The sequence below is a fragment of the Carassius auratus genome, chromosome 32 (genome assembly GCF_003368295.1).
Source record: "Carassius auratus strain Wakin chromosome 32, ASM336829v1, whole genome shotgun sequence".
NCBI lineage: Eukaryota > Metazoa > Chordata > Actinopteri > Cypriniformes > Cyprinidae > Carassius > Carassius auratus.
Genome location: NC_039274.1, coordinates 26,863,872 through 26,882,540, shown reverse-complemented (window position 1 = coordinate 26,882,540; position 18,669 = coordinate 26,863,872). Strand labels below are relative to the sequence as shown.

General features: G+C 36.8%; 1 protein-coding gene across 2 annotated transcripts in view; it reads right to left on the bottom strand.

Annotated features, from left to right (window-relative positions):
- The window catches only part of dagla (diacylglycerol lipase, alpha), a 37,636-nt gene that overhangs the window by 11,053 nt on the left and 7,914 nt on the right, over nucleotides 1–18,669 (bottom strand). For both annotated transcript variants that reach the window (XM_026216164.1, XM_026216163.1), the window contains exons 2-16: nucleotides 11,386–11,487; nucleotides 10,652–10,863; nucleotides 9,331–9,432; nucleotides 6,612–6,750; nucleotides 5,128–5,215; nucleotides 4,887–5,021; nucleotides 4,710–4,787; nucleotides 4,506–4,630; nucleotides 3,414–3,567; nucleotides 3,130–3,213; nucleotides 2,624–2,701; nucleotides 2,464–2,544; nucleotides 1,742–1,884; nucleotides 911–979; nucleotides 756–828 (exon numbers count right to left, since the gene is read on the bottom strand). In XM_026216164.1, the coding sequence (XP_026071949.1) occupies nucleotides 756–828; nucleotides 911–979; nucleotides 1,742–1,884; nucleotides 2,464–2,544; nucleotides 2,624–2,701; nucleotides 3,130–3,213; nucleotides 3,414–3,567; nucleotides 4,506–4,630; nucleotides 4,710–4,787; nucleotides 4,887–5,021; nucleotides 5,128–5,215; nucleotides 6,612–6,750; nucleotides 9,331–9,432; nucleotides 10,652–10,863; nucleotides 11,386–11,480 (1,656 nt within the window). In that variant the 5' untranslated portion in view covers nucleotides 11,481–11,487. The remainder of the gene's footprint in view (nucleotides 1–755; nucleotides 829–910; nucleotides 980–1,741; nucleotides 1,885–2,463; nucleotides 2,545–2,623; nucleotides 2,702–3,129; nucleotides 3,214–3,413; nucleotides 3,568–4,505; nucleotides 4,631–4,709; nucleotides 4,788–4,886; nucleotides 5,022–5,127; nucleotides 5,216–6,611; nucleotides 6,751–9,330; nucleotides 9,433–10,651; nucleotides 10,864–11,385; nucleotides 11,488–18,669) is intronic.

Here is an 18,669-nt window from a genome sequence, read left to right as displayed (position 1 = left end):
ATTTCTTTTTTTTTTTTTTTTACATCTTACTGATTCCAAACCTTTGAATGGTAGTGTATTTTTTAAACTGCACGCAAATTAAAAGCTCAAAGCCACAACCTTGAGAAAAAAGTTTAATGGTCCAATTAGTGAACTAGAAAAGAGACGTAAAAAAGAAAAATCAGTTTGCAGTGCAAAAAAATCCCACATCTGTGGTTATAAATAGTAACATTATTTATAATTGACTTTATTCGCCCAGAGGAAAAGGATAAGGGAAAAGCCCAATGTGATCGATATAATGAGGACAGTTAATTATGGAACACTTCAATGATAATAAATGCTCCTGCGCCATCACCCACATGCATAGACCCTCTAGAATTCTTGATTCTGTACACACTTGTACAAATGTACACATTTATTTCAGTGTACAGTCAACTGTTCATTATAGAAAACGTAACCACTTCTTGTGAGGGCCGTGATCCTCCTAATTGTGCAATAATAATAATAGAGTGATTGAAGATCATATTGTGTCCAAACATGCCAGTGACTGAAGGGAATAAAGAAAATTCAAAGCAAGGTGTGTGTAAAAAAAAAAAACATTTATCAAGGTATAAATGTTCTTTCCTTTATAGTGTTATTCAGTTGTGTTCCCTTAGAACTGTATCACATTATTGGAATGGAATCAATATAATAGTAACAGTAAACAGTAACTGTTCTTTTCAACAAAACTGAACGCACACTGAGACTCTGGGAATAAGCCAGTTTAAGCAGGTCACCTTTGGTTTATCACTCTTCTGTAGGACTTCAAGTAAGTGGCGACGGAAGCCCTCAAGCTGAGAGAGGCCAATCCTGAACGAACACAACAGCAAACATTAACATGGGTCTGCTCAGACTTATAAACGCATCCGAGCACAACTGAACACTCACTTACCTGGGGACCAGATCTTTTCCCAACACGACTGAGGTGACGAAATCTTTCGAGTACTCCATTGCATCCTCACTACGAATTAAACAGAAACCGAAGCTTGTGTTCAGAATAGGTCAACATAAAAACAGTTTACAATCTGTTCTTCTTCTGCCATAATGTGACAGATTTCAGAGTGAAATGTGAGGTTCAACACACAATTTAATGATGACTTTATATTTAGATTCACAAAGAATATGTCAGTGTGGCAGGTAAGAGTTTTGCCATTAACCTACTGAATTAAACCAAAAACTCAGAAAACATTTTGACTCTCAACTCAAATAAAAGATTAGTGCATCCTGTGGATTTGTGCATCTATGCATGTTTTTTGGGCTAAGATTTCCCACAACAAATTGCATTACAGAGAAGAAGATCCATAGCTTGTGACAAATCCCTTTCAAATTTAGTAAAATAATCAAAATAAAATAACCAATGCCATTATGGTTTTTTAATGACGACGATGGCTTCAGAAGATTATTTTTATGATGCTTTTTTTAGAGCTTATAAATGACGATTCACTTTCCTGGAGTGGAAACCGAACTTCTAAATGTATGATTCGGAGCAGAAAGAAAATAATACAGTTTTGGAACGACATCCAATTGTAACAATAATGACAATAAGTTGATTTTGGCACAAAACAATCCTTTAACACATCAGATCTCTTATCTAATGTCATCATGCTTCGGTGACGGCCAGACACTGTTTCTCTCTCTCTCAGAGGCGATGAGTTCTCAGCTTTCTCTATAAAAATGTAGTGTAAAACGGATGCCAGATCAACAATCGAGAGGTCACACTGACCTGAGCAGGCCGCCGGGAGGGGAGTAGGAATAGCAGTGCAGTGAAGGATACTGCGGCCGGAGGAGGAAGGACAGGATGGCAGCCGTACCCGCACCAAGAGAGTGACCCACAATCACCAGCCCGTAGTGCATCGTCCCTTTACCCTGAGACACACACAAACACCACGATCCGGGGCTTTTAGTGTCACATCATATCATGCAAATGTTGTCTGAAGTTGTCTAAGTTTCGTCTCGTTACTCATCTGATACTAAAAAATAAACGGAGACATTTTAAGACCTGCACAAATAAAATGAATACTGTATATTCATACAGAACAACCCAATATGCTCTTAAAATGAATTATGAATCTCAGATTCTTTTACTTAAAACAGGCAGACATCCAGCCTTTTTTTAAGTTGTTACATACAAAATTAGAGGTTGTCTGATATTAGATTTTGGTCATTTATTAATAATAGCATTTAAAGGGAGGAAAGAAAGCCTGTAGAAGGTTCAACAGTGCTGAATTTGTATTTTTAATAAGCTGTGCTGACATGTATTTAATGACGTTTAATGCTGGTGTGTTGCATGCATGTAGAGAAAAACTGCTTCGTCAAAGTGAAGCTTCATATAAGTTTTAGAAAATTATATGAACACTTTTGCAGTCTGTGGGAAAATAATACAAGTAAGCTCTGTGATGTCTAAATTAATAACCATAACGCGCAGAATCATGTGTTTACACTTACCAGATCTCTCCCAAAGGCTTGAGAGAGAATCATTTCTTGCTCTAGTTTCTTCTTTATGTATTCAGCCGAATAAACCATTCCCTAAATGAAAGATTCATGGGAATGAGTGTGCAAAGTTTTTGCGTTCATATGTGTCAATATGCATGTGTTTTTATAGCACCTTGTGTCCGAGCCATGTGCCGTGCTGCTCTTCTACAGGCAAACGCTCAGAATCACCCGTAAGATCCGTTAAAGCGTCCTGAGAATGACAGAGAAAGACAGCAAAAGGGGAACAAATTTACAGCAAACTAGCCATTAATGCTTTATTTTAAAATATTGACTGTCTCACTGTACATCATATATGGCTACTTCTCAAATAAATAAATAAATGGACATGAAGTATTGATTTGAGTCCAAGTTATTTTATTATGTGAAATGGAAGAGACCACAGAGTGATTTGAGAAACATGAAACTAGCACAGGATTGTAGCAAATCAATAGCTTAGTACTACAGTCAGATTTTTATCCTCAAAATGTGTGTTAAAGTACTTTCTTTTGTCACTGCTCAAGTATTCTGCTTATAAACAACTAGTATTTTAATTGGATGAAGATATAATTAAGCCTGACATCACGAGGTTATGTGTAAAATGAGAAAGAGCTGTTAAAAGTACACGTGTGGTTGACCCACCTTAGGGGACAAAGTCCCTCTGATGCTGATCACGACTTTTTTCTTTGCATGATCGACTGCTACAAAGAAGGGCGTCTCATAAACCTGCAAATCCCATCAAAAATACATACAATAACTTGTATAAATCACACGTTTCACATTTATCAATTTAGCTACGGCTTCTCAAATTGAACTATTTTCGTCTGGCGATGACTCAGTGTTGTGAACAGACATTTATCACACAAGACATTACGCCTCAGGAGTCTGCAGGACGGGGGCTGAGGAATTAATTTAAGATGCCATACCGCATCATGGCAGGATGTGTAGACAATCTGGACCTCTTTAAGGTCTCGGTCCAGAAATTGACGTCGGATGGCAAGAACGTTACAGCCACAGCAGTTATCCTCCTCAACGGTGATGGACTGAGAGAGACGAGAACCTGAAACTGAAGAGTTACAGCTGACAAGAGAGAGAAGAAAAGAGAAGAGACAGAAGGGAAAAAAAAGTAATTTGATTTCATTTATATGTCCTATAAAAAAATATATATTATCAATGTTAAAAAATATATAAAATGTAAATAAAATAAGAATGTGATTTCTTATTGACAATAAATCACATTAACTATACATTATGCTTAAAATTATATATATATATATATATATATATATATATATATATATACACTCAATGACAATAGTCAAATATCAAATGACAAAAGTAAAATATCAATTCTAAAATGAAAAAAAAAACTATATATATATATATATATATATATATATATATATATATATATACACACACACACACACACACACACACACACACACACACACACACAAACACATACATACATGTCACATTTTAATGTTTCAAATAACTTTTTGAAAATAAAAGGCTAAAATATAGGTGAAATAATGTTCCAGATAGATTTATGTAAAAAAGAAACAACATACTTATTCTGACCTGTACTTGTTAAAATATATAAAATAATTATTATAAGTATTTATCTTGTATTTTATTATATTTTAAATCATTCGAAAATTTTCCCACACAAACGAGCAAAACACAGTGGTTCAAAATACGCGCACACACAATTTTTGCATGTTCTAATTTATAATAAATGACATATATATTTTATAATTATACTCATGACATGTCATGTATTATTAATTCAAAAATCAATTAATATTTGACAACAATTTAATTAATTGCCGCGCACCCCTGGTAGTTAGGACTAGGCTTCAACTTTAGTTTAATTCAGCTTTAGGTTTAATAAAGAGCTAAGTCTACCAAAAACATGACATCAGGTAACTATACCATTATAAGAGCCTCTCTTATTCGCTCTTATCTCATTTCCTACCAACTGTGTGGAACAAACATATCATATTTAAACGTACGAGCAAGTGCTGACAAGTTTGCAGAGTCCACACGCTGGTTTTCTTAAAAGATATACAGGCCAGCCATACGCCGCCATGGCAAACAGCATGTAGTAACACACCTCCTTATACATGGCCATCTCAGACTGTAAACAGAAGGAGACCATCATAAATAACAAACATACATCAACACAAGCACACACATATATTGTATTCTTCAAATACCGAGTTCTTGAGGTCCAAGTATTTAGTGTTGCGAGTTACAGGTATCCCGGACAGAAAGGCTAAAACGTCATTGTTTCCCTGAAAAGAGAGAGAGAGAGAGAGAGAAAGTGTTATCATTTGGACAGTGAGGGATAATCATCCAATCAAAAGTAATGTTAAAGACAAGCTAATGCACACCTGATCCAAGATGGCTGCCCTCTTGGCCCGCTGTCTCTGTCGGAGCAGGACCAAGCCAGCGATGATGTCACTCGGCACGATATCCAGATCCCGGAAAAACTCGGCGAACAAGCTGGCCACCTCAGAGTAAGCGTCCTGAGAGAGAACATCTTCTGCTGAGAATGTGTGTGTGTGTGTGTGTGTGAGACGCTCTCACAGTAACTGGCATCTGTGTGTATCTGAGTTGGTGTTGGAGTCTTACGGATTGTGTATCTTTTGTTCGAGTGCAGCACATGAAGAACTTGAGTCTCCTGCTCCAGCTGCTGGCTTGACCTTCTTCTAGCCTGTGTCTGAAAGAGATAAAACCCAACTAAGCCAATATCATGAATAATAGGTCAATATATATATATATACACATACCGGTATATACAGTACAGAGCAAAGGTTTGGACACACCTTCGCATTCAAAGAGTTTTCTTTATTTTCATGACTATGAAAATTGTAGAGTCACACTGAAGGCATCGAGGGCTATTTGACCAAGAAGGAAAGTGATGGGGTGCTGCGCCAGATGACCTGGCCTCCACAGTCACCGGACCTGAACCCAATCCAGATGGTTTAGGGATGAGCTGGACCGCAGACAGAAGGCAAAAGGGCCAACAAGTGCTAATCATCTCTCGGGGAACTCCTTCAAGACTGTTGGAAGACCATTTCAGGTGACTACCTCTTGAAGCTCATCAAGAGAATGCCAAGAGTGTGCAAAGCAGTAATCAAAGCAAAAGGAGGCTACTTTGAAGAACCTACAATATGACATATTTTCAGTTGTTTCACACTCTTTTTGTTATGTATATAATTCCATATATAATTCCACATGTGTTAATTCATAGTTTTGATGCCTTCAGTGTGAATCTACAATTTTCATAGTCATGAAAATAAAGAAAACTCTTTGAATGAAAGGTGTGTCCAAACTTTTGGTCTGTACTGTATAAAATACACAATTCCAGTTAATATTGAAAAATGAGATGTGCACGAGATTGATGAAATGAAACGAAAACTTATTTTACATAATATTTACTCAATGCACTTAACAAAAAAGCAGTACACAATTCATGAATTCATTAATTTTTTTTTCAATTATAATTATAATATTATAGTAATTTCATGTGCTTTTCTCATTTTCTATTCATTTTTGTTTTTTAATATTTCTACTTTTAAATATTTCTTTTATTTATTTATTTGATTTAAGTACTTCCACTTAAAATAAATGCTGCTTAATCGAAATAAAACAAGTTTAAGTTCTTCATTTTAAAATTAGTTTAAGTGATTGTATTTTTATTAGTTTTTGCTTTTTAATCGTTTTTATTTAGCTTTAATTTATTTTTAATTAAAATGTGTAATATTTGTATTTTCTTTTTGTACTTCAACTTACTTAGAACCTATACTTAATTTATACAATTATTTTCAATTAAAATGTATATATATTTTTTTTAAGTTTTATTTTCAGTAAATAATAACAACACTGCATAAAATGTGCACTTTTAGCAATCTGTGAAAAAAAATCTATGGTGTGGATTTAAATAGGGGAAATAAACACTACACTTTTATTTGATGCATAAAGCATAATAGAAATAACAAAATAATTAATGAACAAAATATTTAATGAATGGACACTTAAAAGGTGGGAGAATTGTAAAACTTTGCAAAAGATATCCCGAAACAAGCTAGCATGACCACTGTTAAGCACTGTACCTGAGAGTGTATGTTGTGAGGTTACGCTGACGGCGGCGAGTTGCTTTCAGCTTCACAAAGGTCCGTCCGGTGGGGTCAAAGGTACACATCATGGTGAAACACAAACTGAAGATGACCAACCAATTACACGCCACAATTCCTGTCGAAAATAAATGAATAAACCAAACAAATTTACTCATTTAAAATGTACAATATACATCTTCATTTGGCGCTTATACATTCAGTCCAGCAGGAAGCACTTTACAGTAAAACTAACCAGCTGTCTCTTTGTCAGTTCGTGTCTGGTATAGACAGATGATTGGCATGGAAGTGAAGTGTGCTATTATGGGATGGGGGAGGACAATGAGCGACACTGATTCATGGTCTGCACACACATGGGAAAAGCTACACTAGGCGTATTGTTAGAAAGCGCGCGTTAAGATTCCAGGACATAAATAGCTATAAATGACTTTCAGGTTTTCAGAAATCTGCAGAGATTAACAAGGGGAGGTTTCATGAGATTTTAACAGATGCCTGGACTGCCTCATCAAGCCACACCCTCTGAAGAATATGGTTTATTTTATTTTTTTTACTTGTTTCCAACAGTTGTGAGGCATGTTAGGGCTCACAATTTCTTAACAACATTGACAATAATAAGACCCATCATTAATATCTGCCCATCAATAAGAAATGAGCAGCAAATCAGCATACTAGAATGATTTCTGAAGGATCATGTGACTGAATGATGATGCAACATTAATACAGAATTCAAAACGGCTTTAAACGTGGCTCTGATCCCAGACTTATGATACATTCGTTATGAATAATCTTGTCTTTTGGTTTGCATCCATGCAAATTAAAATAGAGAGAAAAAGATCAAATGACTTTTATCCAAAGTGAGGAACAAAAGCATTTTGAGAAGGAGCCAACAATATTCGTTTATATACACTGCAAGTGTCATGATTCTGCCCTCGTGTCCTTGATTTTTCCTAGTCTTGAGGCAGGATCATGACAGACCCGTGTTTTGTGTACAAGCGCATGGCCTTGTCTTTGGGCCATGTGCTTGTGTTGTCTCGTTCCCTTGCCCCGCCCCCCTTGTTAACCTAGTCGTGTCTTGATTGTCCCATCTGTGCCACCTGTCGTGTCTTGATTGTTCCCCCTATTTAGATCTCCTAGTGTGCTCTGTCTTGCGTCGGTTCATTGTTTCACATATGTATTCCTACTGGTCAGTCTTGTGAGAAGTGTACCTCTGATGAGAATTGTTCCCTAAGATTTGTGATTGTGATTCGTGATTATACCCCGGTAACCCCTTGAGATACTGTGTCCTGTATACCGTGAGTGTTTATTTGTAGTCAGTGTTCTCTAGTTTTGAGTCTTTGTTTATCTTGCCTTATCAGTCCTGTTTAGTTATTTTTGTGTCTGCCCTAGTCCTTGTTTTCCCCCTCGTGGGTTTTTATTTTCCCCTTTTTGTAATAAACCTGTTTGTGTTGTAAATCCTGTCTGCACCTGAGTTCCTCCCTTGCAAACCGTGACAGCAAGGTTTATTTGACAAAGCAAGCTAGAACTTTTAGTTTAATTTAGTACATTTTATATGTGTGAAGTATTTAATTTACTGGATTCTCCAAAAACAAGCAGTGGTTGTTAAATATTAACTAGTTTATTATTTAATAAAAAAACAACAACACCGTGATATGTGATCTATATATCATTAAGATGGTTATAAAATTACTCACAATGTCAGATTTTAAGTCATATTTCCCAACCCCTACATGCCACTTAAGGGCTTTTAATTTCAAAATCCCTTGTAGCCCTTCGGACAGGCATTCTTCAGATTTTGGCAGCCAAAATGAATTTAAACAGCCCTAATAAAAAAAAGATATCAGCTAAACTTCACTGTGGACAAATCAGCATGATTCAAAACTTCTGTCATTCAGTCCAACAGATCACAAAATGCACGGCTCGGATCAAATTACAGATTTTGAGTCGATTTTTGGATGAGCAAAAAAAAAATTTATTATTTAAAGAACACTTCAAATACTTTGATACCACAGCAGAAACTAGTATCATAACTAAAAAAGGTCAACTATTATAACTAAAGACAAGTGAACCATCAGTAACAAATGAAGCACAAACAAAAAATTAAAAGCATAGATAAAACATAACAAATCTACAAATAAAGTAATGTCTAACATTAGTTTTCAGGCACAGAAATGTAATAATTAAGTGTAAAATAGCATTGCCTATTGTTCACTGTATAAATGAAACAGTTAAAGCTGTGTTTTCTTGAATAACATTAATTACACAGACAGCAGCAGGTATTTATAGGCTACTGTCCCTTTAAGACTTTCTTCATTCATTCAAAACACAACCAACTTATTAAGGGAATCTTTGCTGAGACAGACATTTGTAGATTATTTTGTGTGTTATTGTCTGCTCAAGCGCAAGGATACGTGAAAGAGGATTAGTTCTGTTGTCTGAAACATGATGCTTTGAGTGTGCGCGCACAAATAACAATGCTCAAGTACCGAATTGAGTTCTTGAGTGCTTGAAATGTTAAAAACACTTACATTTTTAAATTGGCAAGACTTAGAAACACTTTCAAATGATCAACTATGTTCTGTTTCACCTTTACAAGCGAGAGAACAACATGAAGCAAGGAAGGGATTTTATTTTACTATTCAAGATAGCCGGAGTAGTGATTTAGTAATGCCTGCTCTTATGGTTTTGATTCATGTCTTACCCAGGGCGAGGTTCTTGGCAGTGATGTCGGAGCAGGGCTGGTAGTACTGCACCAACCAGGCGATGCCCACCACCGCATACACCAGCTCCACTAGCAGGATGGCTGCAGAGAGAGCAAACAATTCAAGGGATGATTTAGGACCTAACCACATGGAGTAGGAGTTTTCATCATGTTGCACTGTAAATCTGCAGTGAAACAACGCAACTCAAAAAATCTTGTTATGGTAAGCATTAGGATTATTATTGCTCATACTTTGTTCATTGATTTGGTCAAAACTCACTCAAATGGAAGCTTGTTTCCATCATGGGATAAAATTGTAAGTTTGTAACTTAAGATAATGAGACAGAAAACTCGCAATTCTAACAAGTCGATAAAACGTTGAAGTTACCTTTTTAATTTGTATTATATTGCAGAAACAATAAAACAGAATCCCATGATGTAAACAAAAAATTCAGAGAAGAGTCAGAAGTGCAAGATGTACATTAAGAATTCTGAGGGAAAAGTCTGAATTGTAAAATTTGAATTTGCAATTGCGAGAAAATTTTTATTCTGTGGCAGCAGCAAAAAAAACTATTATTAAATGAAAACTGAAAATTCGGAGAAGAAAGTCAGAAATGCAAAAAAATTAAATTCTGATTTCTGAGGGAAAAGGTCTGAATTGCGAGATGTGAATTTGCAATTGCGAGAAAAAAATCTGAATCTTGAGATAAAAGGTTGCAACTATTTTCTATTCTGAGGCAGAAGCAAAAAAACTTAATTATTTAACGTACAATAAAATTTCAGACAAAGTCAGAAATGCGAGAAACAAACTTAGAATCCTGTTTATAACTAGATTATAACTTCCAATTGCAAGATAGAAACTCACAATTCTAGGAAACAAAATGCTTGAATTGTGAGATATAAACTTGCAATTGCAAGAAACAAAAGTCCGAATTGTGACAAAAAAAGGCTGAAATTACCCTTTAATTGTTTTTTTATTCCATGGTGAAAACAAGCTTCCATTAACCTCTGCGTTTGAATAATAAAAAATAAAAAAAATCAACACATGCAATAACTAAACAAAATAGTCAATTTTAATTGGATTGAACTAAGAGCTCAGGATTTTTTCACTGAGCTCACTACAACACATTCAGGGATTGCTTTCTCCAAAAAGGATACTTGCAATGTTGCCTTAACATTTGAAATAGAAATTACCACAGAAGCAGTCTATGATGCCTCAATGCAGCCTTTGCAGGCTAGTTAACAGAGCTGACTTGTGAGATTGCATGTATTAAGAGAACTAGTAGAAGTGGTTGTTTTTATGTGCAAGTGTGCATCTTACCCAGCCGTATATAGAGCACATACTGCACTGCCTCTCTAGGTTGTGTATACAGGATGCTGCCTCTCATGCTCAGCCACATGATGGCACTCTCACAGATCAGACAGCTGACCAGAATGCCCAGGTAACCGCGACCGTGATCCACCAGCGTGACCGAGCATGATTGCCCTGAACTGTACGGCAGCCCAAAGAGAACCACGGACAGAACCACGAGCCTGCCGAAAGAGCACAGCCATGACATCACACGAACATACACACGATCGTACAAACCTCGGAAAGCTGATATTTATGACACGTGGGTTAAAAAGAGATTTTCAGAATACAAATTTACACGTTTGTCGCCTCAAAATAACCAAAATGAGTATGTTTTGGCAAAATTTATCATTATTCTTCATTATATTTTTATAAAATATAAACCGTAATAACAACCTCAACTTATTTACATCAATACCAACAACTGACATAACTGTCTGTAAATGTTAAACCATTTATTATGTAACTGTCACATTGATTAAATTCAAATTTATCATTTACATAAGCATTGATACACATACATACATCTACATATACCATACACATACAGTTCAAAAGTTTGGGACCAGTAAGATTTTTTATGTTTTTAAAAAAAGTGTCTTATGCTCATCAAGACTGCAGAAATGCAGGTAAAAATATGTCTGTTTACTCGTGCATGAATGTAAAAGAACAAACTGTACAGACAAACACAAATACAGACTCACCATATGCAGTGTAGTATGAACAGGAAGAAAGCGGGTAACACCAGGTCATCACTGCCGACTGACCAGCGTCGCCGAAACAGTACCATGCCCGGCATCACTGCCCTGAAACACACGTCAACACACTCCAGTTACGGACCGCCTAACTCACACACAGTAAGACTTCTCATTCGACCACTTCTTCAATTCTGCAATAAAGACGAGAAAAAAACACGACAAGACCAAAAAAAAAAGATGCATGGAAGTGCGATTGCAGAAAAAAACTCCTCAGTTTTCTGTCCACACATTTCAAAACACAGCACAGAACAATATTCTTATAATCAGTCACTTTAAAGAAGTAGTTCACCCAATTTTTTTTTTATTCTGCCATTTACTCATTCCCATTTCATCACAAAAACACCATTCAAGTATCATTTAATTTTTGGGTGATCTATTTTTCTTTAAGTTTTATAATTGTGCATCAGAGATTGAAACTGAAACTGGTCTGATAGGAATAAGACACTAGAGAGAAAGAGAGAGAAAAAGAGGATTGAGGGAAATTGTGAAAGAGGAAAAGAAAGGCAAAGAGGAAGTGGCCCATGAGAATGACGACAAACAGAAATCAGTATTTAGCAAGTGAAATGAGTATATTTACTCATGCTATCCTAAAGCCTACTTGCCTACTAGTTTGTTTGTAATGGTAAAGCTGTGTGGTTGCTAGGGTTTTTGGGTGTCATGTCTGGTTGCCAAGGTGTTGCTTTGTAATTGCTAGGGGAATTCTTGGTGCCCAGTGCATTGTTATACAGTTGCTAGGGTGTTCTGGGTGGCTGCCAGAGTGAAGCTATGTGGTTGCTATGGCATTGCTATGCCGTTACCAGGGTGTTGCTATGCAGCTGCTGGGATCTTCTGGGTGGCAAGTGCATTGCTCTACAGTTTCTAGGGTATTTGGGTGGTTTCCAGGAGTTGCTATGTCATTCAGGGGGTGTAGCCGCAAAGGCACTGCTATGCACTTGCTACGGTGTTCTACTGTAAAGGTGTCAGGGTGCTGCAGTGCAGTTGTTAGGGTGTTCGTGGTGAGGCAGTGCAGTTGTTAGGGTGTTCAAGGTGTTGCAGCACAGGTGTTAGTGTGTCCGTGGTGGTGCAGAGCAGTTGTTAGGGTGTTCAAGGTGGCAGTTGTTAGGGTGTTCGTGGTGGTGCAGCGCAGTTGTTAGGGTGTTCAAGGAGGTGCAGCACACTTTTTAGGGTGTTCGTGGTGAGGCAGTGCAGTTGTTAAGGTGTTAAGGATGGTGCAGCGCAGTTGTTAGGGTGTTCGTGGTGAGGCAGTGCAGTTGTTAGGGTGTTTGTGGTGGTGCAGCGGAGTTGTTAGGGTGTTTGTGGTGGTGCAGCGGAGTTGTTAGGGTGTTTGTGGTGGTGCAGTACAGTTCAAGTTCAAGTTCAAGTCTGCTTTATTGTCAATTCTTCCACATGTAAAGTACATACATACAGAGAATCGAAATTGCATTACTATCAGACCCCCGGTGCACACAGATAACATTAACATTAAAACCTAAAAACCTAGATCAAAATATAAAATGTAGATACAATAAGGGAATGTTAAAAAGACATAAAATTAAATTAAAAATAAAGATAAAGGAGCGCAAGGCAAAAAACAGATAGAGTGCAAATCAATAAAGTGAACAACAGTGCAGATAAAAGATTATTTAGTGCAAAAACAAAAGCTTATTAAGTCTGATTAAAGTGGCAAAGGGTGCAAGAGCAGTTATTTTATTTAACTGACTGATGAGGTAGTGGAATGACGTCAGTTCCATGGAGAATGAGGTAGTGAGCAGACCAATGCTGGTCATAGTTCAGTTCTGCCTGGGGCAGAAGAGGGGAGGGGGGCAAGTTCGGGATAGATTTCAGCTTTCTGACAGCCTGGTGAATGAAGCTGTCCATCAGTCTGCTGCTCCTGGCCTGGAGACTCTGCAGTCTCCTCCCTGATGGCAGCAGGCTGAAGAAGCTGTGTGGTGGGTGAGTGGGATACCTGTGATGCAGAGGGCTTTGCGGGTGAGACGGGTTCCATAAATGTCCTGGAGGGAGGGGAGAGAGACACCAATGATCTTCTCAGCTGCTCTCACTTTGCGTTGCAGAGTCTTTCGGCAGGACGTGTTGCAGTCGCCATACCACACAATGATGCAGCTCGACAGGATGCTCTCGATGGTGCCTCTGTAGAAGGTGTACATGATGGGGGGTGGGGCTCTGGCTCTCCTCAGTTTGCGGAGGAAGTAGAGATACTGATTTGATATCTTGGCCAGTGCTGCGGTGTTTTCAGTCCAGGAGAGGTCCTCTGTGATGTGCACACCCAGGAACTTGGTGCTGCTCACTCTCTCCACAGTCGCACCGTTGATGGTCAGAGGAACGTGCTGAGTGTGTGCTCTCCTGAAGTCTACAACAATCTCCTTCGTCTTGTTAGACTGTTAGTTGTTAGACTGTTCAATGTGTTTTGTTTGGATTTTCATGGTGTTGCATTGCAGTTATTAGGGTGTTCAGGGTGTTGCAGTACAGCTGTTAAGGTATAAAGCTAGCAACTGTTTAATCTATCACACAAATGTGGCGATCCAAAACAGTGAATCGAATCACCATTCAGGCAAAAGTTTGATTTGGTTTGACACCCAGAACACATGAGTTATTAGTCTTATCAGCAAGGCATATAGGCATACATTTTTTCAAATTGCAAAAATGCAAACATTTTTAGCCTTTATCAGCCAATTCTAATAGTGGTCTGATAATATTGCACTTCCCTAAATAGTAGTCATGCTTACCACAGCAATCACCAACTACAAGACAAAAACAAACAGAGAGAGTCTTGTGATTGTGAACGAGGACTACTGATGGTTTCCATGGATACCGCTTTCAGTTCAGACACTGTAAAGCTCCGACCCAGAAAACTTTCACTGTGTGGCAAAATCACTCTATTTACAACACACATCTCAATCAAAACATTTAATCGATCAACAGGTACTTTCAGAGAACACAGGCAACGTTCTATGTTGTGGAGACAAAAATAGATGGCTAATGTATGATAATACAGGATGTGATGGGCTTTTTCTGGATCAGGGTAAAGGGAAACGCCCCGGCTAAGCACTTCCCCAAAGCATTTGTGCTTTTTAGGGGATGGTGTGGAGCAGAGGTTCAAGTCAACATGAAATCAACATTTTCTTCCTTCTTCCATTGGGTTTAAAGATCCAAGTTTGTTCAAATCCCAAACTCTTAGAACACACAAAATAAATCTTTGCATTCATATCACTGATAATGATTGTTTTTAATTTAATCAATTCGTTTTTGTCAATATTGGTTTAAACAAATAGATCCCGCCCCAAACTCCTGCCATTGGTTGACAAGTCAAACCCAATAAACAAACACTGCAATAATTTGAAAGCTCTCTCATAGAAATTCAACATAAATAGCTGACTTGTAGTTGTCTCTGCACAATAAAAAACAGCAGAAGTAATTTGAGAAGTCTTGAGGTACTAGTTAATCATTAAAGTAGAAGACTTGAGGTACTAGTTAATCATTCTCCTGCCTGATAAAATGACAGATTGTAAATGGTTTCACTACAGCTGTACAATAACACACGCAGCCTATTACACTGTTAGCAGTTCATCCGTTCATGTTCCCTTTTCTCTTCACACCTGCGTCTCTGTTTCTTTCTTTCCTACCATCCATCTATCCATGAAGACACATCCCTAAAACCAAACACAAATATGAAGCCTGTCTGGATACCAAAAACACTTCATGTAGATACAAAAATACATCCATTCTCAGCATATAAACATCCTGCTCACATCCTCAGGAAGGCAAGATGAAACCCATGAGGCAAGACTCATCTTGTACTCTGCTATGAAAGTCTAAGGCTATTCCTACAGTAGATAAAAACTAAAATCACTTCCATTATAATCAACAAACCACTTAGCCCCCCATTTCTATTTTTTCACAACTATGCAGGCAAATCATTTTTCCAGCTTATTTAAAATAAGATTATTTTATTTACAAATAGCATGTGTTATTATTTTTGTGAATTAAATTTGGTGCATATTTAAATAAATTAATCTGTGTTCTCTACTAACTCATTTTAGGATTTAACATTCAGAACATTGGGGCCAGTATTTACAAAAAAATTATAATTAATAAAATTTTATTTTATATATATATATATATATATATATATATATATATATATATATATATATATATATAATACAATTTAATTAATTAATTATAATTTGTTTTATTTTTTATTTTAATTATACATTTTTTATAATTAATTATAATTATTTTTTTTATCTACTATATATATATATATGAGCAGCAAATCAATATATTAGAATGATTTCTGAAGGATCATGTTTCATGATTTCTGAAATTGACCACAGGAACTAATTACATTTTAAAATATAAAAGTATATAATATAAGTGAATTTAAATTTTAATATTTCACAATATTACTGTCTTTACTTTATTCCTTTGACTACCAAATCAAAGTAGTTCTAAAAACAACAACTGGTATTTCCTGCCATTATTTCCTGCTTTAACAGAAAACACCCTACAATACAATGTTTGTCACTGAGGGGACCTCTAAAGGGAAATGGCTCATATCATTTATCACCTAAAAGAAACGGCCAACAAAAAGCAACACCCTAAACCAGAGGGCCATCATATACAGTTGTTATAGTGATTATAAATACTGAATGAGTGTGCAGTCAGTGTGTCTAATCTGAGACTTATCTAAAGTCAGACTTACAACTTTAAATCCATTTTAAAGATTTCACCTCAAAAACTTGCAAAACGTTTCATATTTGTTTTTGATTTGATACATTTCAGAATTGGACAGCATGTTCACACTTACTCAGGCATATACACTCTTTCAGAGCAGACATAAATCCACAAAAACACACACACACGCACACACACACACACACTGCAGGTGGAGCTGGAAGATGTTGAAAGAACCAAGTGGGCGGCAGTGAAAGTGAAACATGATGAGGATGCAGGGTAAAGGAGGACTAGCATGAAAATTAGGAGAAAAAAGACAGAAGGCAAAAGAGAGCAAGGGTTAGTGAAGGAGGACGAGAAAGAAGGAGGGAAGGAAGAATCTGGAGCAAGAGATGAGAGGAGAGGAGAGGCAGGGGAGAGTGGGTGTGTGTAGCACATGGTCCTCAATCTAAAAAAAGGACGAGAGCGGTTGAAGCCAAACTTGGAGTATGGATGAGCGAGATGAAAAGGAGAGAAGACAGAGAAAGAGGGCTGCAGCTACACAGAGATGGTGAAAACACAAAGCCATTTCACCGGGGGAAATTAAAGATGTTGAAAAAAATTTAAATGTAGGAATCTTCTGATCAGGATTTTTAAAAGCCAATACGTTTTTTTGTTTTTGGTCATCTGAACCATCCCAATGCCAATAATGTGACCATTTTATTTAACCAATTTAATACTGCATGTTTTTCTTTGATAAACACAGGCCTAATAAAAACAAGCTTAAACTAAATGTTTTCCATTTGAGGAATTTCTTAAGTTATTTAATAAAGAAGTCTGGGGATGCACTTCTGCAACACCAAATCATCAGAAGTGATGGCACATGTCTGAAAATTTTCCCTTCTCTGGAAAATTTGTCATTCTCTTATCTAGGTTAATCCATAAACCCAAACGTTTTATGGAAAAAAAATCATTAGTTTTGAGACTAACTTTAATTTAAAGTGATTTATAAGGGGAAAGACTGAATGGAAAACAACATCAAAACTGATAGGAAGGTAAGAAAAAAAAAATGACATGGTCGAACCTGGTCAATAATTGATAAGCTGGGCAAAAAAAAAAAGATGGATGGATGGTTTGAAGGTCAGGAAGATGGTTGTAAAGTGGAAAGATTCTGAATTTGGCCCTGAATCGATCAAATAAAAGTGTTGACTTCATAATGGAAATGAGGGATTATGTACTGACATGCCAAGGAATGGGTAGGGGGTGGAACGCAGCGTGTTGAAAAATAAATAGGGCATGACAGGGGAAAAAAGTGTTGAGCGTGTGGCAAGGAGAAAGAGAGAGACAGAACAGAGCAGAGCAGGATCCAGTCAGCTGGCTGCTTTCATGCTGGCTCCTTGTATCAACACTGTACTCATAGCAGGACTGAATATTTGCCTTTGTGCACACTGGAGACATTCACACAGGACATGTTCTGGGGTTCTGCATGCACTAAATGCAGTCAGTGTACACATGCGGCAGACAGACATCTTTGGTTGTTTTCCAGCGTCTCCTGACATAAGCATGTCACATCAAGTTAAAAATACTTCAACTTGGCATACACAGTGAATCTTCTCAATTTGGGGGGGGGGGGGGGGGGGGGGCAGCAAATGAATCTGATGGGATGACAAACAAATGCATTATACACAGCAAGACACAGCAACTATTATCTTCACTGAGATGATATTAGATGCATATATTCTTTCTATATTATCATAATTATATATGGGTTGACTGTGTTTGTGAATATATATATATATATATATATATATATATATATATATTTATATATATTCTTATATAAGTGACTTGTGGGTTAAAAAAATTGTTTTACAAAAGTGTATTTAAATTTTTTATTTATATAAATGATAATAATAATAATAATAAAAATAATAAAGCACTACAATACCTACAATCCACAATATATTCCCTATCACGTTGGAGATGGATCTTAGAAACAATTCAATATTTAACAACCAAAAAAAAAACACACAGATTTTTAACATTTATCCATGGCTCTAAGTAAAAGTAAAGTATAATATAATGCATAACACAATCATAGTTTAGCACACTGTGCATGTGCTGATGTTTCTATTTCGTTTGCATCATTCACTGCGCTTCATTATTTCATTTAAGAGCACAGGTCTCATGTGTTGTGCCTTTGTCTTTTTTTTTCAGATTTTCAAACATGAGCAAACTTGAATATTTGCACAATACTTCTGCATCAAATTAAAGGTTGTGCCGCTATGATTCATCTCTGAGCTAGCTTGGTTTGTTTAGAAATTCCTATGGAGAAAATAAACAGGAGACATACTTCCAGATGCAAAGCCAAAAAAAGTGGACAGTCACTTCTGCGCTTTACTGCGTGTGCAAATTAGCAACAATGTATAGATGTCTGTAACTCAATAATGAGTCTTGTAGCCTGTCAGTCACCTTCAGAATGCCACGCCTCCACAGAAATACTTGCCCGATGACTCTGCAAACAGCTTGTCATCAAATAATCTATATGGTGTGGTTTAAATGCACTTGAGGATAGAA